The 18,047-nt window shown below is 39.9% G+C and overlaps 1 protein-coding gene across 1 annotated transcript; it reads right to left on the bottom strand.

The window, feature by feature from the left end:
- Window positions 1-4,710: 4,710 nt before the first annotated feature.
- TEKT4 (tektin 4) lies at window positions 4,711-17,752 on the bottom strand. Its single transcript, XM_014936264.1, has 6 exons — window positions 17,189-17,752; window positions 9,429-9,499; window positions 7,907-8,050; window positions 6,732-6,954; window positions 6,276-6,430; window positions 4,711-4,976 (listed from the first exon to the last, which is right to left on the bottom strand). Exons 1-6 carry the CDS (start codon window positions 17,750-17,752, stop codon window positions 4,760-4,762), a joined length of 1,374 nt encoding a protein of 457 aa, XP_014791750.1. The 3' UTR covers window positions 4,711-4,759.
- Between the last annotated feature and the right edge of the window lie 295 nt (window positions 17,753-18,047).

Raw genomic sequence — 18,047 nt, 5'->3', positions numbered from 1 at the left:
AACATGGGCTTGCTTCAAACAGGAATTCTCGTACTGTCCAGTCTTCCTAAATACTGAGCTTGCTTACTCTTCCCATCCTTCTTTTTCCTTCTAAATAAAGCTTAAGAAGGACTTGCAGGACTAAAGTGCATGTGCCTGGCACATGTAACAAATAGTAGTAACCAGAGTGTCCCCCTACACACACGATTTTTTGAAACGATGATAGGGTAGTGGGGTTGTCATAGGAACAACCGCATTCATCACCCACAGAATGGCAAGAACAGACTGTTGTTCCCCATTCAGAGAGGAATGCAGCTGGGATGTGATCCTGAGGGGCCTGTCACTCCTCCTGAGACAACAGGCACTAGTGGGAATTAAAGACACTCAGCATCTCAGAGGATGAGCTCTCATTTGGGTGGATCCTGAGTGTTTCAGTCTGGGTGAAGGCATTACAAAGCTTGATGCCTGTTCCTCTGAGCAGACGAAATGTAGGAGTCCCACTGAAGCCTTTCTTCAGGCAAAATTTCTTTGCAGGAACGGTACACAAAAGCTTTCAATGAGATAAACTAGTTCTCATCAATTTGGTGATGAGAACGTTGGTTCTCATGTTTGGCTGAGCTTCTTCCCAGAGAAGGGGGAGCACAAAGCTTCTAGCAACAAAGGAGCTTGGAGTGAGCAGATGCTGCAAGGTTGTGTTGAAGGCAACCTTCCTTGCAGGCTTTCATAACCCCTCTGGTTAATTGTGGGCTTAAGCCTTGGTTTAATGGCTTGAACAACAATGGATCAAAGTACAGTTTGCTGACAATGTGGATTGATCAAAGGCTGCTTGGGTACCTGAGCACATGAAATATTTTTTATCTGTTAACTTCACGTATATAAACTCCGAACAGGAAGACAAATGACAAACAGCAGATAGCTATTTTACAAACAAACTTACAGAAACTTTGAAGATGAATATGTTTATCAAACGCTGCTTAGTTACTAAATAATATCCAATGATGTTAGTAATGGCAAGTCCAGCTCAGGTTGTTTGTTCATGGACATATTAACCACACTGACCCTTCGCTATTCAGCCAGTTCTCCTCATTCCTGTTCAGCTGGGATTTGTTTCTCAATGCTGTGGAGACCATCCTGCCACTTTGGGGATGGAAAAAGGGGATTTAATACATGGAAACAAGCCTTGCAAACAACCCTGCGATGATCCTGCAAACAAGCCTCGTGTGAGGAATTTTTGGATCAGCTTTAAAGGTTCTGCATTGCTCCTGTTCTCAGCCTGCCATGGACCCAGTGTGCGACCTACTTACCAGATACATCCCAGGGATCACACAGACCACTAATGAGCACTGTACATGGCCACAAAGTTGTTACTGCGACTTTTATTACTGCTAAGACTGATGTTGGGATGCAATTTACTTCGAGGGGTGAGCAGAACTAAAAGGCTACCCAGAAATTACCTAGAAAGATTGCTCAGGAAAAGATTTTAAAATAATTACCATTTCTCAGCTGGTTATTTTGTAATCACACTGCAAATTTCCTCAGACAGAATATTGAAGAACAATAGAAAAAGCTGCCCATGTTTCGATCTCTTGTTTAAGACACAGCTGGTGTTACTGGCTGGCCTTGTGGCTATTTACCATGTAGATTGAATTAAAGACCAATATTTGAAGCAGGTGTTGTTTGTACCATGTGTCAGGGGTCCAAAAGCAGAGAGTTTTCTGAAAAATCTCACCTGGGCATCTCAGGCTGGTGTCTCCCACTTTGGAACTGAATTTTTTAGTGACCTGTGACACAGTACAAGATTGAAATTATTATACAGTTGTTCAAAGCTTCAGTCTTAGAGAAAATCAATTATTCATGCTAAAAATACTACACCACGATTATCTTCCATTTCTCCGCAACCTTCTTTGTTCCCCTTGCAAAATTTTAGCTGCTCTTAAGTAACAAATAAGTTTTTAATGAGTCTTCATTCCTGTTTTTTCCTGAAGTCTCTGTACCATGCATTACAAAAGTATCATTTATTACACCATTAATTCCTTCCTCTACCTGTAAGCAGACGAGAAAACTCTCAGACTTTCTGGAAATTAAACCTTGCCTTCATAACCAGAAATCTCCCAGGATAAGGAACCAAAAAAATCCTAATGTAGTCAAAAAAGTCCACACTTGTCACACAGATTAGCAGGTAGAGCTCAAGCGCTATAGCTCACATGAGAGCCAGCCAACTCTTTTTAATTATTTCCTGGTAAATCCTCAGCTTAAAAATGAATTATGAAAAAATAATAAAACCCCATATTTATATGCTAGAGCAGTGGCGTTAATTATTTCTTTTAAATCAATAATTAAAGAAAAAAAATTACTGAAACTTGAAGCTATTTCATCTGATTCTCACTCCTACAACTTGCCTGTATTAATCTATTACCATGTGAATAGGGCAGTGATTACACTCCTACTAACCCTATTAGGTTTACCAGAGCAGAATTTTCCTTGATTGGCCTAAAGCAAGGGCAGACTAATTTAGCTCACAAAGGTAAATTAAACTGATAGGCTTTAATTAGGGAAAGCTCCATTTACAAGCCAATATGGGGCATAAGGTTATTTGTACTCAGCACAGTCTCAGAGAAGATGACAGCACTTTTCTTTTCCTCTCTCTAATGCAAAACTCTTGAATCAAAATAATAATTTTGGGTCCTGGACTGCATATTTTCCTCATCCCATCTGCCATAATCATAACAGAAATTCCACTTTGATTCTACTTTTTTTTTCCTTTAGTGGCTGAGTAAGGTAAATTTGAACATGTTGCTCCTTTCTGTACTTTCTGGATGATTTCTGTGAACATTCCCATTAGTATAAAGCCTGGCTCACTGTCCTATTTTTTCCTCTGTTTTAGGTGTACACCTAGAGAGGTACATATGACCAAACAAGCAGCACGGTCTAGAGGATGGGGCTAAATGACCAAAACTCATTTAATACCACAGCTCTGAATATTGGAACACCCTTTGAAGCGTTTTGTTCTTCTGGTGCAGCTAAAGTCAGTTTTAAATGCAACTGTGCAGTGATGTAGCTGCATGCAAGGTGTGTGATCCACTGATTAGGCTGTAAGATCTGGGCATTGAGACCAGGCTAGAATATGCTACTAAGAATAAAGGTGTTTTAAGAAAGCCAGGGTGAAGGAGGTTGTTTGCAGTCCTAAAAATAATCTTTAACAACTGTTTCAAGTTCCGTGCACAGAAAAGCATCACTTTTTTTTTTTAATCTACACACCGTTTTTTTTTTTTTTTTTTTTTAATCTACAAGCCATTTCTAATAAGGATTCAACATCTGGACTATAAAAATATAATCATGAAGAGAGAATCTATTAAAATCTGGACTATAAAAATATAATCATGAAGAGAAAATCTATTAAGCAAAACAAAACTCTTGAACACAGAGCCTATAAAATAGAGGCGTGGGTCAAAAGCTCTCACTGACGCAGCTGGTTTTCAAAGAAATGGTAGTAGCTTTTAGCAGGAGGGCAATTGCTGAATAGTGCTCTGCACATCCTGAGTCAAGATAATACAAATAGCTGCCTGTGAGAAAAATGGATAGGCTAATGGCCTCTCCTGCTCTGGTTAACAGAGCAGGGCTATTCAGAAATGTATGTTGGCTAGAGGGGTTTTTTTTGTGTGCTTTGCTTTTCGGTTTGGGTTTGTTGTTTTTTTTTTCTTCTCATTCTCCTTGATCAGCTTGTTTTTATAAGTGAAAACCTGTAATACAGGAAACTATAATGGAATTCTGTTCTGTGTCATCTTTTCCCCTTTTTTGACACGTGTCACCTATTTAAGCAAGTGGCCTACTGAGCTAATGGATGAATGACATTTGTTACATCACTCTACTGGAGTAGATGAATCTGATGTGTTCTCCATTATGGGTAATAGTTCAAACATAGCTTGCTTCCAGGGAATATCCTGAACAGATCAAGAGCTCAATTCAACATCCAAGTGCTTAAGTTGAAAGTCATGATTGCTATTCGCAAGCTGTTTAGGTTTTTTTTCCAAAAAAAACCCTAAATTTATTGACTTGAAGGTTAAAAAACAGTGGACTCATTTTTAGATTAAATAAGCAGATGTCATGGGTTGGGAGTGCTTTTGCCAATAGTCAGACTGTCATCTAACTTGTGCAAACTTTTTTTTTAACTAATAATGTTTGAGCAGCTTAAAAGTCTATCATCTGTTTCCTTACTAATCATGTGATCTTCTGTCAGACAGGCAGTTTTATTGCTGTCATTTCAGGCTGCCTGAAAATGCCAGAAAGCTATAAATGTTATACCTACATTTCTCATTTCAGGCTGCCTGAAAATGCCAGAAAGCTGTAAATGTTATACATACATTTCTCTATATTATTATTAATTTTCACAATAAATATTAATTCAACATATTCACTTATTAGGGTGAAACCCCCAAATATCAGATACTATGCAAATTATACATATATGCTATAGATAAAATCTAGATGTAATTACCTTTAAGCTGTGTTTTAAATTCACTATAAACATCTGTATTCAGACCAAAGTTTTAAAGGCAAGACTCAAAGCTCACCATGATACGATACTAACACATTTTAAACCAAATAAAGAAAAAATTACAGTGAATACAGTTCTTCTGTGTATAATATAATCCATGTATTTTATATGAAAGATTCTAGATTACATTTTTCTTCCAGACTGAATAGTTAGTACAGAGATTACTACTCAAAGATTCTAGATTACATTTTTCTTCCAGACTTTGCATAGTTAGTACAGAGATTACTACTCGTAACCTGCTAATTTAAAAACAACAGGGTAGCGTGTGCGATGGGCCATGCACTTTTGCTTGTCAATAAAAATGCTGTTTGTTTTCACAGCTATTTCTTTTTCTAAATTCATCCGTGTGTCTTCCAGGTTCCTCAGAGACTGTTCAGATTCCTGCAGCTTTTTCTTCAGGGATTTAATGGACTCCGTTAGTTCTTCAACTTCGCTGACCAACCTGAACAGAATTACATTAAGTAATAAAAAAAAATGAGGAGAAGCCAGTCTGTGTTCAAAAAGACACATGAATTGTAACGGGTATAAAGATCAACAGCTATAGAATCAACACTTAACAACAAAGGACCTCAGAGATACTTGCAGCAAAGTTCACTTTCACAGCTTCTGTACAGAAGTGACTTAGTACCAAAAATGTCTTTTGCCACTAAGCATAGCAGAACTATCCATCCTCACTTTCTCCCACTCTGTGGGACACTTGTACCAAGGATTATAGGATGAAAATTAAGTAAGTCACCCAGTTTGACTGGATCAGCATTTTGCTACTCCTTTTTTTTGATATTTGTTCACTGGTATAAAACTCCAGTATTGAAGATGATAGTTGCACCAGAGATCAGAAAGCAGTCTTTAAAACCACATGAGCTTTTATAGAAGCAGTAATGCACCATTTAAAAAAGCAACAAACATTTTTTAAAGAAGCACATTATTCCAACTGAAAGTCAGTTAGGTGCTTTGCTGCAATCTACCTGATGAGAAGGCACATATTTACTTCCTGGGAAAACAAGATCCCTGTGTGCTGTGTAAACTGAGTAACTACAAACAGTGTAAGTCTGGCAATTAAACACATGCCCATTCAGCAAAGGACTTGCATGTGTCCCTCAATCCCATTAAAGGCAATGTACATACTGAAAAGCTTTCACAGGGATGCTTTGCTGAATCAGGACCTTAAGTGAGTGTGCTTGAGATGGTATAAAGCATTTGAATTAACTATAACTTCTTCCTCACTGTATAAAGAGCAGCACATCAGCTTTAAACGGTAGGGAGCTTTGCTGCAAGGATATTGTAAGCCGGCAAAAGCTGATTCCCCACTTTTCCTCCGGGTAGGAAAATGTGAAGGAGGAGAATCAATTACAAAGCTTATAATGAGATCAAAACTGACAAAAGCAAAATTCAGACCTTTAATTTGAAAGGATTTGTTGACCTCCAGTTTTAAAATGGATTATTACTGAAAATCAAATGCCACCAGCCCGACGGTTCATAGTACGGAGGACTTGTCTCAGACTATGAATATGTGCTGCCTATTTACATTCTCAGCACTTGGAGGATAATTCATTCAGCACATAGTCCACCTTGTGGTGAACTTCTGCTAACAGCAAAATGGTTGCAAATGATCCACACACTGTCAGGTTTTTTGGGATCATCTAAATTAAAAAGAAACCACACAGTTCAGAGAAGAGATAGCTGTCTAACCTCACTTCTGGATAGAATGGACACCTTGGAGGATCTCTTTAACAGTGTTTACCTGAATTGTGCTTCATCTCTGCAGAGGTCCACGTTGGGCCTAAAAGACCTGTCATACAGCCTTGTTTGAGCAACTTTCATCGGGGCTTCTTTGTCTTTGATAGCTTGTTTGAGAGCAGCAATGTTAGCTTCTTGATATCCAATCTCCTTAAGGGTCTAAAGAGGATACACAAGAAAAAGAACTGTTTAAAAAAAAATACACATTGTCTCTGTGCATGCTATATATCTGTTTGCAGTCCTAATGAGCCGGTTAATAGTTTTGACCTCCTATTTGGCCAGAATATAGAAGAAATAAAAGTATTTAAAAAAGAAATAGAATTACTCTTATCAGACACTAAGCTGAAAAAAAACAGTGTTCTGTACCTGACATGGATTAAGACATTTTTCCTAGAGGATAAATCTACTTCTCAAAAGAGGCTACCACAACTGTAGCCAGCCTTTCAAGAATAACACTTACGTTTTTCAAATGATGCTCTAGTTTGTGTTTTGTATCATACAGCTCCTCACAGTGTTTGTCAAAAGCCTCGTTAACAGCAGCACATTGCTTCCTCATGTCCTCGGATGTATCATGAAGAATATTGTCAATCAAGTCACGAAGATTGATGGAAGCCAGTTTTTCTCTCTCTGCCCTATAGATGTTGTCATGACTGAACTTGGCCCATGTCTCCGGTGTTGAGGCACTGGAAGAAGAGGTGAATGGTATAAAAATAGGAACCTTGATCTTTAGTTCAAGTTGCACTTAAGAAGACAATCTGAAGCTGGTTCTCTCCCTGAAAAAGTGTGGCCAACCTCTATTTGTTTTTGCTGGTGCATGTAGTCTAGACTTATCATGAAGGAAGGAGATTAATCCTTTATAAAATTAATAAAGTCTCATTCATCTTTTGACTTCTGAAGGAAGTAATACATGACCCAAAATCATTCAAAGTTCTTCCATCTTTAGCTAATACTACTACGGCAAAAAAAAAAGTATACATATAATTTTGTGTGCAAGCACAAGCAGTTAAGTTACCAGCAAATAAACACATAAATATATTCAAGCTTGACAGTCTGTGTCTACTGCGAAACAAAAAGAAACAAGATCTCTGGTTATATTTTGCCATGTTGAGCAGCAGAAGGAACTACATAGCACTTGGGACACTGCACCATATGAGCACTGTCTGAAAGGGGAGGGAGAAACAGCAAGATTTATTGCAAGTAATAGTAATCCTCTCTGTGTAGCAGAAGCAGCACACGCCTTTCCCGAAAGAATGACATGCTCGATGATGTCAAATGGTAAGTCTCAGTGCACACGCCTTTCCCGAAAGAATGACATGCTTGATGATGTCAAATGGTAAGTCTCAGTAAGATTTTAGACCAGGCTTTAAAAGTATAAAGCAAATTATTTCTGACAAAAGCTTCTACAAACTCAGTCTGTGTGTAGTGAACCAGCTTTGCCATCAGTGGTGTGCCATGCTGAGATGGCAGCACCACCTTTACTATCCATGTAGCTATTTCAAAGGTATGACATTGTATGTCCAAAGCTGCAGCAATGACATCTTTAATTCAGGGCAGCATTACAGCTTTCACAGATGCAAAAGATGCATTTTATCTTACAAAGGCTATTTGTAGAGGATAATAACAGTAACTGCTCACCTCTCTTCAAACTTCACTGAAGTAGGATGGAACTGGATGTTGGTGCTCTGGTTACTGTATTTCCCACATTTATCATCAATGTTGTATGTTTCGACTTTGTCTGACCAGTCCATTTCACAAATCTCTTTGTGTTCTCGATTTATTCTGAAAAGTCAACATTATCACAGACAGTTAGCGAAAAACAATACAAATAGCAGAACTATTACAACCATTTGTGAAACTAGGCTCTGAGCCTTTGTTTTTCAAAGAACAATGAGAATGTAAACTTTCATTTTTGTCCTGAAAATCCTAACCAAACACTGTCATAACTATCTGCTAGAACAACAGGAAGTACCTTCAGTACTGCTCTGAGCCTGCTGAAGGCTTAGAGCTCTTATAGCCTGAGACAATGGAGTTGTTGGACTTTGGATTTTACATAATAATCCTAAAACACAGACTCAAATTGAAAACCTCCATAAAGTGAGCCTGTATCATTCTCTGAGCCTTTTTATCCAGCCTGCCAAAGACTGTAGCATGCAGACAGTGTAATCTGTCCTTGGAAGACACAGGTACAATGATATTAGGGATATGCTGTTTCATTGTCTATTAAATGAGTCACATGTTACCAAATTAGTTAAAATGACTTCAGGTTACAAAAGATAGTGGGTCGTTATCAACTATTAACACCAGATGTCACTGTCACCTAAGGAATTAAAAAGACGCTGCTGGCCAATGATAGTACTAAATCGATTTAAAAACAATTATAAAAAGCAAAGCCTAAACTCAGTAGATTATTCTCATATTCTAATTGACATAACAGAACTACTTTAAATTATTTTGCATTTATAGACATTCTTTCTAAAAACGATATTTCATTTTATCTGGTCAAATAGCACAAATTGGACCAGATTAAAAAATTAATAAACTAAAATATCAAGGTTTCCAGCAGTAAAGTCCGTCATATTGATGCACCTTAAGATTTGGGTAAAATCTTTCCAAAGGGCTTGTTATAAATGTAAAGCTAATATTCTTTTTGAAATGCAATGAACATTCATACTGATACAGAAGATGAAGTGACATTTCATATTTTAAGTTCATACTGACATCTGGTGGCAAAAAACTCATCTTTGATCAGATAAATTATTTTAAAAGCTTCTATACTACAAATATATCATTAAGAACAACAAGGTAGAGTGATATTCAGGTAATATTTTTATTGCACTCAAGTTTAGTGTTGGAAAATTGAAGAAGTGAATATACATAATCAGGGCTGAAAATCTAAAGCTCTTATCTTACCTTACGAATATACATAATCAGGGCTGAAAATCTAAACCTTTAGGGCACAGCTCTTACCTTACCTTAACCTACTTGAGAATCCTGAAGTTTCATCACTGAGTAGTTGTTTTCAGGTTTAACTGAAATTCATGAGGCTCATAACCCTGGCATGGGTATGAACTTTATCCACTGGGCGTTGTACCCCTGTATTTAAGGAATTTTTTGGCTATATCAATTAGCTGCTACAGTGTTGTGAAAAATGTCTTACCGCATCTGGTTGCGAGCTTGTATTAAAGTTCTTTTCAAAAGCTCCTGGATGCTTCTGATGAGCTCAGCTTCCTAAACAAAAACATTGAGACTTCTGTGATATCCAGTGCAGTATATGCTACCTTGCAGAGCAATTTGATTTCAATGGTTGTGGATAAATACTTAAATCTTCCACTCATTACCCACTTTACCCTATTATTGCAAGACAAGATCTTCTGAGGAGTTAGCAGATATGGAAGTAACACAGCTATAAGTCTAAGGCAGCAGCAACACTTTGAATACTTCTAAAGCCTGGGGATTCGTTACTTTCATATTGCATGTATATTCTATGAAAAAGATCTATGTCCTATCAGATTAAACAGAATATCTGAATTACTTGCATAGCCTTGAAGTAGGAGGAAGAAAGGCACCAGCACCACGCTCAGCAGGAGACCAGAGTCACTGCCTCACACAAACACAATGTGCTATTTCAACACGGAGCAGGACACTGTCTGCCCTGAAAGCACAACCTCAGGGCTCAGAGGCTGGGACAGATTGTGACACAGCACATCAGCTTCTCTGGCAAGACAGTGGCTTCCAGAACCTGCTAAGTCCTTGCCGATACCTTCAGAACCTGCTGCCTTATTCTCTAACTTCTCTGGCAAGACAGTGGCTTCCAGAACCTGCTGCCTTATTCTCTAGTAAGCATTTTATCTGTATGCAAAGACAGAGGCTATCCATCAGATTCCTGCAGATCTCCAAAAACACAGTTTGTCTGAAATATGGTGATAAGGTGCTATTTAACATAAGATGCTATTTAACATAAAGGAGTGGCAGTACCATAATCTTTTGTTGGCCTGACTCCTTTGAACGTTTTGTATTAACTAAAAACAGAAGTTACTACCCTATGATTTAAACAGTCACTGTCTGCTTCAGCAGGTATAGGAAAACTGTCATAATATTCAACCCAATGACACTTACAGCTTTAATTTTTTTCCTAGATCTATCTATTCCAGAACTCCTTTTGCCTCTGATGATGGACAGTATCATGGACTGCAGAATTATCTCAACTATACGATGTTGTTTGCAGGGTTAATTTCCTCTCAGTTGCAAGACACGACTGCTCCAAGTCAGGAAGCTTTGCCTCACCCTGATAACAGATCCAATGTCTGAAGTTTCAGCTCAAGCTGGTTTTAGCAGGAATGTTCATTTCAACACAAACATGATCAAACCAAAAAAGGTCACACTTTCTAATAATCTCTTGTGGAGCAAAAAGTACTGGTGCTCATTTTTGACTGCAATAATGCTGCTTTAGGGATTAACTATCAATGCTCTATGAAGTGAATTTACTGACCTGGTGATTACATATTCATAGCATTTTCTTTTTTATTATTTAAAGGAATTTAATATTTGAGGCTCGGATATTAAAAAGAGCCTTTGTATAGGAAAAACCTCCTAATTAATTTTGCTGGTTTACATCAATGACAGTGATCCAATGACAGCTAAGGGAGTATATACTTACTAATAAACTTTATTCCCAGAACGCTGCTGCACTCGTTGATCCGTGTAATGTTTTTGACAAATAAATGAATGTGTGTTTCCCTGCAGTGTCAGTTTCTCCATCGTAAGAAACCAACAGGGACCATAAAAAAAAGTAAAAAATTATTCTAAATGGAAAAGGACAATCACGATTGGAAAGAAAATATTATTTTTAAGGCTCCAATTAAAGTAAGTACATAGCGGAAGGTATCTTTCTACAAACTGTGAGAACACTGAAACTCACTTCCTGCAGGGAGGAAGTATTACAACCATGAGTTGTCAAAGTAAAAATTCTAAAGGATTTTAAAGGGTTAGAAAGATTCAGCACTTGAAATTACATTTATAGTAATTGATACTATTTTGTGCTTGATAGTCAGTTTCCATGTAAACAAAGGGACAACCAGTTTCCTGTGAGTAATGTGCACAATTTTAAATGAGAAAAGTCTTCCTTTAGCAATTAAGGTGTCTCACACGGAAAGAGTGAATTAATGCAAAAATAAAGAATTCCCTTGTTGAATGACCTAAAATAAAATTTTAAAATTAATTCCCTGTTGAGGAGATATGTATTCAAATATGACATTTAAAACTGAAGATAAAGTTCTCATAATTAGTGGCAGTCTAAGACTAGTTAAGAATAAGCAGGGCTAAATGATGATGGATTTTCAATGCCTATCTACTTAATGATTTCTCTTAACTTTTAAAACAGTTAAAAAGTCAGACTGTGTGGCTGGGAGGAGCTGTGGCACTGGGTTGAAGATGAAGTTCCTTTAATCTAGGTTCCTCAGTCCTAGCTGTACTGTTAGACATCGTAGGACAATCCAACCCAGCTGTGGCTGGGTCGTGGGGTTGACGTGGGAGAGGGTCCACATGCATGAATGTCTGCCAGGTTGCACCACCTGCTGAGGAGCAGGAGCTGGGAATCTCATACACCACAAGGAGGACTTATAAAATGCCATCTCTGCTCCTTCACATTTTCTTTGCAGAGTAAATGCCACCAACAACCATGGCAGAGAGAGCTGCAGCCAGCAGCCACAGCTCACCTGGGCTCCGTGATTTCAGCCATAAAAATGGGGGTGATTCCACACTAAAATCCTGGGGGCAGATCTGGGTTTTATCAAGTGGCAGAATGGATGAACGTTATTTAGTCTGAGCACAGAATTGTGCTGGCAATTCATTTGAAGGCCCAGACTGTATTAAGAGAGTAAAAAAGCATGTGAAAGAGTTTTAGTAGCTGCTAACAGCTCTGGTTCAGATGACAGCTTAACTTGGTTTGCATTTCTTCAGTTCATAAGAGGACTTGGTGGATGAAATATCTTTTTTTTTTAAATCCTTATTTTTTCTATCATCTATGTCTTCATGTGCTGTCTATTAAAATGAAATACTGTCAAATCTGAAGTGATCCTGGCTTCTTTTCAGCTGTCTTCTCCGCAGTTAGTACTAATAATAAACCTCTGTTATTATAAATGGTTGTCAATTAACAGGGAGAGAACATTTTTTAGTTTAGCATGCCATTTATTTTTATTACAGTATTTAATGTTTATGATGCAAAAGTTGGATTTTCCTCAAATCTAGTGATAAAACCACCCCAGTTCATGACTTTGTAAGTGCTTAATTAATGGTGCAAAGAAAATGTTTAAGAGCAGATGTTTGTGCCTTCCCCAAATTTACAAATCCTTCTTTTTTTTTCTTTTTGCAGCCTTTCTTTTTACACCAGTGACTTGCAGATGTCAGCAATGTCTAAATACAGCACCCAGGGCCAGAATAACACAGTGAGAGAGCAGCTAAGAGGAACTGGTAGACCCCATGAGAGAGGCTGTGCAGTCACCCTTGATTACAAATCCAGCTGCATCCATCCATCAGTAACAACATGACACCAGATGTCCCACACATCAGCACAGCAAATAAAAGTAAGCTAGTGTACAAGATCTCACTAGATTTAGACCCCCAAACAGCATGTAACAGGAAGACTGTTACTCATTGCAGCTGGGAGTGAGAGCAGGTAACAGTCTTCAAATCTCAGCTCTGTGACCAACCTTTTTCCTGTTGGTTTCCAAGAGTCATTTGAAAATCGACCATCTGCAGACGTTGAAAATAAGGACCACACTCTTAACTGAGTTGTTTATGTACAGGACTGTCCTATTGTGCACAGGTTCACTTGGCAAAGCTACAGATCACGGTGTTTGGAAATGGTATTCTGTTGTTTTCCTTGCCTCATTATTGCAGTTAGCAGCAATACATACATATGTGTACTTTTCCACTTTTTTAAACTTTAATTTTACACAGTTGACAGGATCTTGGCTGATGCTTTTGTCTTCAGCATCAGGGAATAGCTGGGGCTGACTTCATTGTTGAAGTGAACACACAAAAAAAATCAACACTGAGTCAAATACAGTTCGAGGGTAAAAACACTGTGTAAATATAAGCACATCTGCTTATGCCACAGTCATATCTGGCACTCAGTTAATTAACCTGGGCCCTGGACATGCAGAAATAACTTTGAAATGCAGAATATATGCACTTGAAACATAATCGATTGAGAGTATATCACCATGTGGCAAGTCCTTTGCTAGAGCTTACATTTTCAATATAATGCGTGCACATAAACATACTAAACTCTCATTAAACTGATGCAAAGGGGATTCGGAGATGCCACATAGGTTATGAAAGTCAAACCTCATACAGAACAGATGCACGTACTGCCTTTTCTGAATTCAGCTATTTTCAATGCAACAGTGCAAATAAATAAAATTATTCTACTTGAGAGGTTTTAACTTCTTTTTAGTCATCAAAGAACCTTCTTTATTGGAAAAAAACAATTGTGTCCTTCAACTTCTTTTTCTTAACCAGAAGTGCATTAAGAAAAGATTAATATGCTGTTAAGTGGAGTCAATTAACTTCTGAGTAGGAGCTGATTTTACTATGCATGTGAGGAGCTTTCTCTTAAATATCCTCATCCCTCATTCCAGCAGTAGCTATTTAGTGGTGGTATGTATCACAACAGATGATCTAAATATGACTCCGTGCTGCAAAGCAAATAGGACAGATGAATTGGAACAAAAACTCCTTAAAAGACGTAGATGGTGTGCCAAAAAACAGGAACCCGCAAATCTTATCTGGATGCATAAAACCTTCATCAAAGATAGCTCTGGTTTTTTTGTGCGTCATCTGAAACTATTCCTAGTGACCAGATAATGAAAGTGCAATTACATGCAGAGATTCAAAACTGCTTGTATTTGATGTCTCTTTAAATGTCATCTGCCAAGGGGCTGCTGAAAGGTGGTTATCTCAACAGGATGCTCTGGGAACTAGAAAATGTTCTTCATTCCTACAGAAAGCTGAAAGCTGGAAAAAACCCTATGTCCTATGGAAAGCTTTTCCATGACTATGTGAAAGGCAGTCCCCTGTCCACACATGCTCTTCCCCCCGTTGCAGATTCCGCCGTGCTCCAGACGATGGGAGCTGGCAGGAACACAGCAAAGATACCAGAGAATGACGCCAGCAGAAGCCTGAGCTGCTAGTAGGAGAGGAATAATTTCAAAGGAAAATGCCCTAGAATATCAATTAACTGCGTAATTAAAACTGCAAGGGAAAGAACGTCTGTTTCCTCGCACTGACATTCCTTTCCACTGACTTGTGGAAGCTATTTCTTCTTTTTCTCAGTTTTTGCATGGAAAGAGAATAAATTACTCCTGACCTCTCTTGCATTTCTTCAGAGAGTTAAGATTAGAAAGTGACTGGACAAGTAAGGAGCCTTTAGAAAAAGTATGTCTGTACTTTAGTGATAAAATTTGCATAACTCTTCCAAATAAGCAAATGTTGTGACGCAGAGCTACCAGTGAACTCGGCCATTAACTTGGAAATCTGCGCAGTGAACAGTCAGAAATCATGGCAGAGCAGCTCTAAGTAAGCTGAAAGCTGGAAAAAACCCTATGTCCTATGGAAAGCTTTTCCATGACTATGTGAAAGGCAGTCCCCTGTCCACACATGCTCTTCCCCCCGTTGCAGATTCCGCCGTGCTCCAGACGATGGGAGCTGGCAGGAACACAGCAAAGATACCAGAGAATGACGCCAGCAGAAGCCTGAGCTGCTAGTAGGAGAGGAATAATTTCAAAGGAAAATGCCCTAGAATATCAATTAACTGCGTAATTAAAACTGCAAGGGAAAGAACGTCTGTTTCCTCGCACTGACATTCCTTTCCACTGACTTGTGGAAGCTATTTCTTCTTTTTCTCAGTTTTTGCATGGAAAGAGAATAAATTACTCCTGACCTCTCTTGCATTTCTTCAGAGAGTTAAGATTAGAAAGTGACTGGACAAGTAAGGAGCCTTTAGAAAAAGTATGTCTGTACTTTAGTGATAAAATTTGCATAACTCTTCCAAATAAGCAAATGTTGTGACGCAGAGCTACCAGTGAACTCGGCCATTAACGTGGAAATCTGCACAGTGAACAGTCAGAATTCATGGCAGAGCAGCTCTAAGTGTCAAGAATTATTAGTCAGTTTTGCAGAGTAAGAAATACAAGGTACCATCTGATTTCTTGTGGTGAAGGAGGTATAGAGCATAGCTGCAGCTTAGAGACGGCAGAGCTATTTGCTGGCTATTTTCTATCTAAAAGCTATTTGCAAACATTCGCGCCATAAAATCTATTCCTCTGTGAAAATGGGAAGGATTTCCTCTGATATTATGTAGTTCTCTTCCTTCTGCACTGCAAAGGTCATTGGCATGGCAACAAAATCTTCATTTCTCAAGAGTCCATCTGCTGCTGGTACACACGCCTCATCTGAACTCACATCATTCTTTTTTGATGACATCCCACTTGGCTGTTGACGGGCTGTCGTCACATGCAGAGAACCTCAATTTCAGGTGAAGAATTAGCAGCAGCAACAGCAGCAGCTGGACTTCTGAGCAATGAACAAACTATTCTCTGAGATCAGGATAGAAATCCTGACAGATTTTATTTTTTTTGTGTGTAAACTGTACGTTTCACGGACTTCTCTAAAACATCAGCTGCCAATGAATTTATTTTTCTGTAACCTAAATCTCATAACCATAATCTCCTATACACTAACTGTCACATGTTTATATTTTTGACTGAAACAACCTCTTAAATGTTGATTACAATTCCACAACTGTACACAATTCCTATTAAAAATACTGTAAATATTATCATGCCATCAACTATGTAATTTTCTCCAATATTTTTCTAATAACAAATATTAATCATCTGGTTTAATCGGTAACTCATCATGAATCAACTTTCACAGTATACTGGAGGTTGTAGGCAAATAATCATTAATTCATTTGTGGGACTCTAGAATATGTACCATTCCAGAATGAAAAATGACCGAGAATCTGTTCTCTGTAACATGTGCAGCCACAATAATTACACCAGATTTCAAGGCAATCTACATGCAGTGCTGGATCTCAGTGACAGATAACAAAGTGTCAGCTGTAGTAAAGAGTCCTCTCTGGGAGAAAAAGGACCAAGCAATTTTCAGGAGAGTCTCAGGTTTGTTGAAGTCACACTGTCAGAAATACCATCTGTCTGTGCCCCCCCTCCTGCTTGCCTGGAGCTGTCATCTCATGTAGGTGTCGCACGACCACATGGTACAGATCAGAGAGAGCCGTGCTGCTGTCCTGCAGGACATTTGAAATGAGGTTTGTATTGAGACACTGTAGTTCAGTGCATCACCACCTTGTTGTGAACCTCGGCAAAACTACAGTATCAGACTCCATAGTAAAAGGTAATGGCAGAGACTGCCAGATGTGGACCACTTCAGCATGGAAACAGGCAAGGAGCATCTCACTGGTTCTGAATAATATGCTCATAGGGTACTGCAGTTTTAAAGTGTAACCTGCAGAGATAAGGGGACTTTAAGCCAACTGGAGGCTGGAAGAAGTTTAATGCCAGAATACAAAGCCCATCTTGCTTAAGGAAACCTCGGGTTTGATTTTGTTTGGATCTGGTCTGAAAGAGGGGATCTGGTCTCCTCTAGTCATACTCACATGATTTTAAATACTTTGTAAACAGAGGAAGGATTTTAAACAATCCTTCTTAAATCTAGGAGTGACAGACACAGAGTCCAGGCTGCCAGGAAGGAGCACTAGACCTCTGTGCATTGCTGAAAGATACCTTCATGAGCTGCAGTTATCACCTACTGACCAATCTCTTCACCATTTTAGAGACAAGGGCAGCACTAAGAGATGGCTGCCAAGAATCCTTAACATCCTAACGTTCTGCTCACCTTCAGCAGCTCTCTCTCCACCTCATCACAGACCAGGTCTGGGGCTTGCCTCCTTTCTCGACACTGCAGATTATCGGTGGCAATGGTATAGGGCACCTCAGTGGCATCGAGTGCCCTTTCCAGCCGCAGCTTCTGGGCTGCCAGCAGGCGGGTCTCAGCATCAAGGTCTTCAATTTCATTCTGGAGCTGGGACTTCCAGTAGTGTATGTCTTCCAGGCGCTGGCCCACGGCAGCTGTGGAGTCCTGCTGGGAACGTTGGGCAGCAGCAGCAGCATACTCAGCCAGCTCCTTGGCCGCTGCCCGGTCACGCTCGGCATGGTCGCAGCTGGCGAAGGCCTTGTGGTACAGCTCAGAGTTGTTCAGGTGCCACTCGGTGGGCAGGTACTTGGCGATGCGGAAGCCAGCAGTGGCCAGGCCGCTGGAGGAGTCGGTCCCTGTGTTCAGCGCCACCTCGTACACCTTCATGGGTAGGTCGGAGGCGGGCACCGTCTGCGGCGCCGGCTCCTTGGTCAGCAGGACGCTGGGCTGGGCCATGGCGCCGGGGCCTCCCGCGGGGTCAGCCATGGCTCCCGGCCAGGCCGCGCCGCGTCCTCCCGTCGCCAAGGCAACGGCAGCAGCCAATGAGGAGGCGGGTCCCCCCATTGCGAAGGGAAACCCGAGGCGGTAAGAGGGGGAATTGCCCGCCCCTCGTGACGGATCAGCAGTAGCCGCCAATCAGAGCGCGGATCCGCCCCGAGGGCGCGTTGGATAGGGGAACGCCGGCTGCCCGTGCCCGCCTCCAAGCTGCTTGTTGCTATGGCGACGGGGACACCCAATGGGGAAGGCGGCTTGGCGTGGGGTGTCATGGCGGCGCCGGGCG

This window comes from Calidris pugnax, unplaced genomic scaffold, assembly GCF_001431845.1.
Source record: "Calidris pugnax isolate Ruff unplaced genomic scaffold, ASM143184v1 scaffold17, whole genome shotgun sequence".
Lineage (NCBI taxonomy): Eukaryota > Metazoa > Chordata > Aves > Charadriiformes > Scolopacidae > Calidris > Calidris pugnax.
Note: the sequence above shows the minus strand (reverse complement) of the source record. Positions and strands in the feature narration are given on the sequence as shown.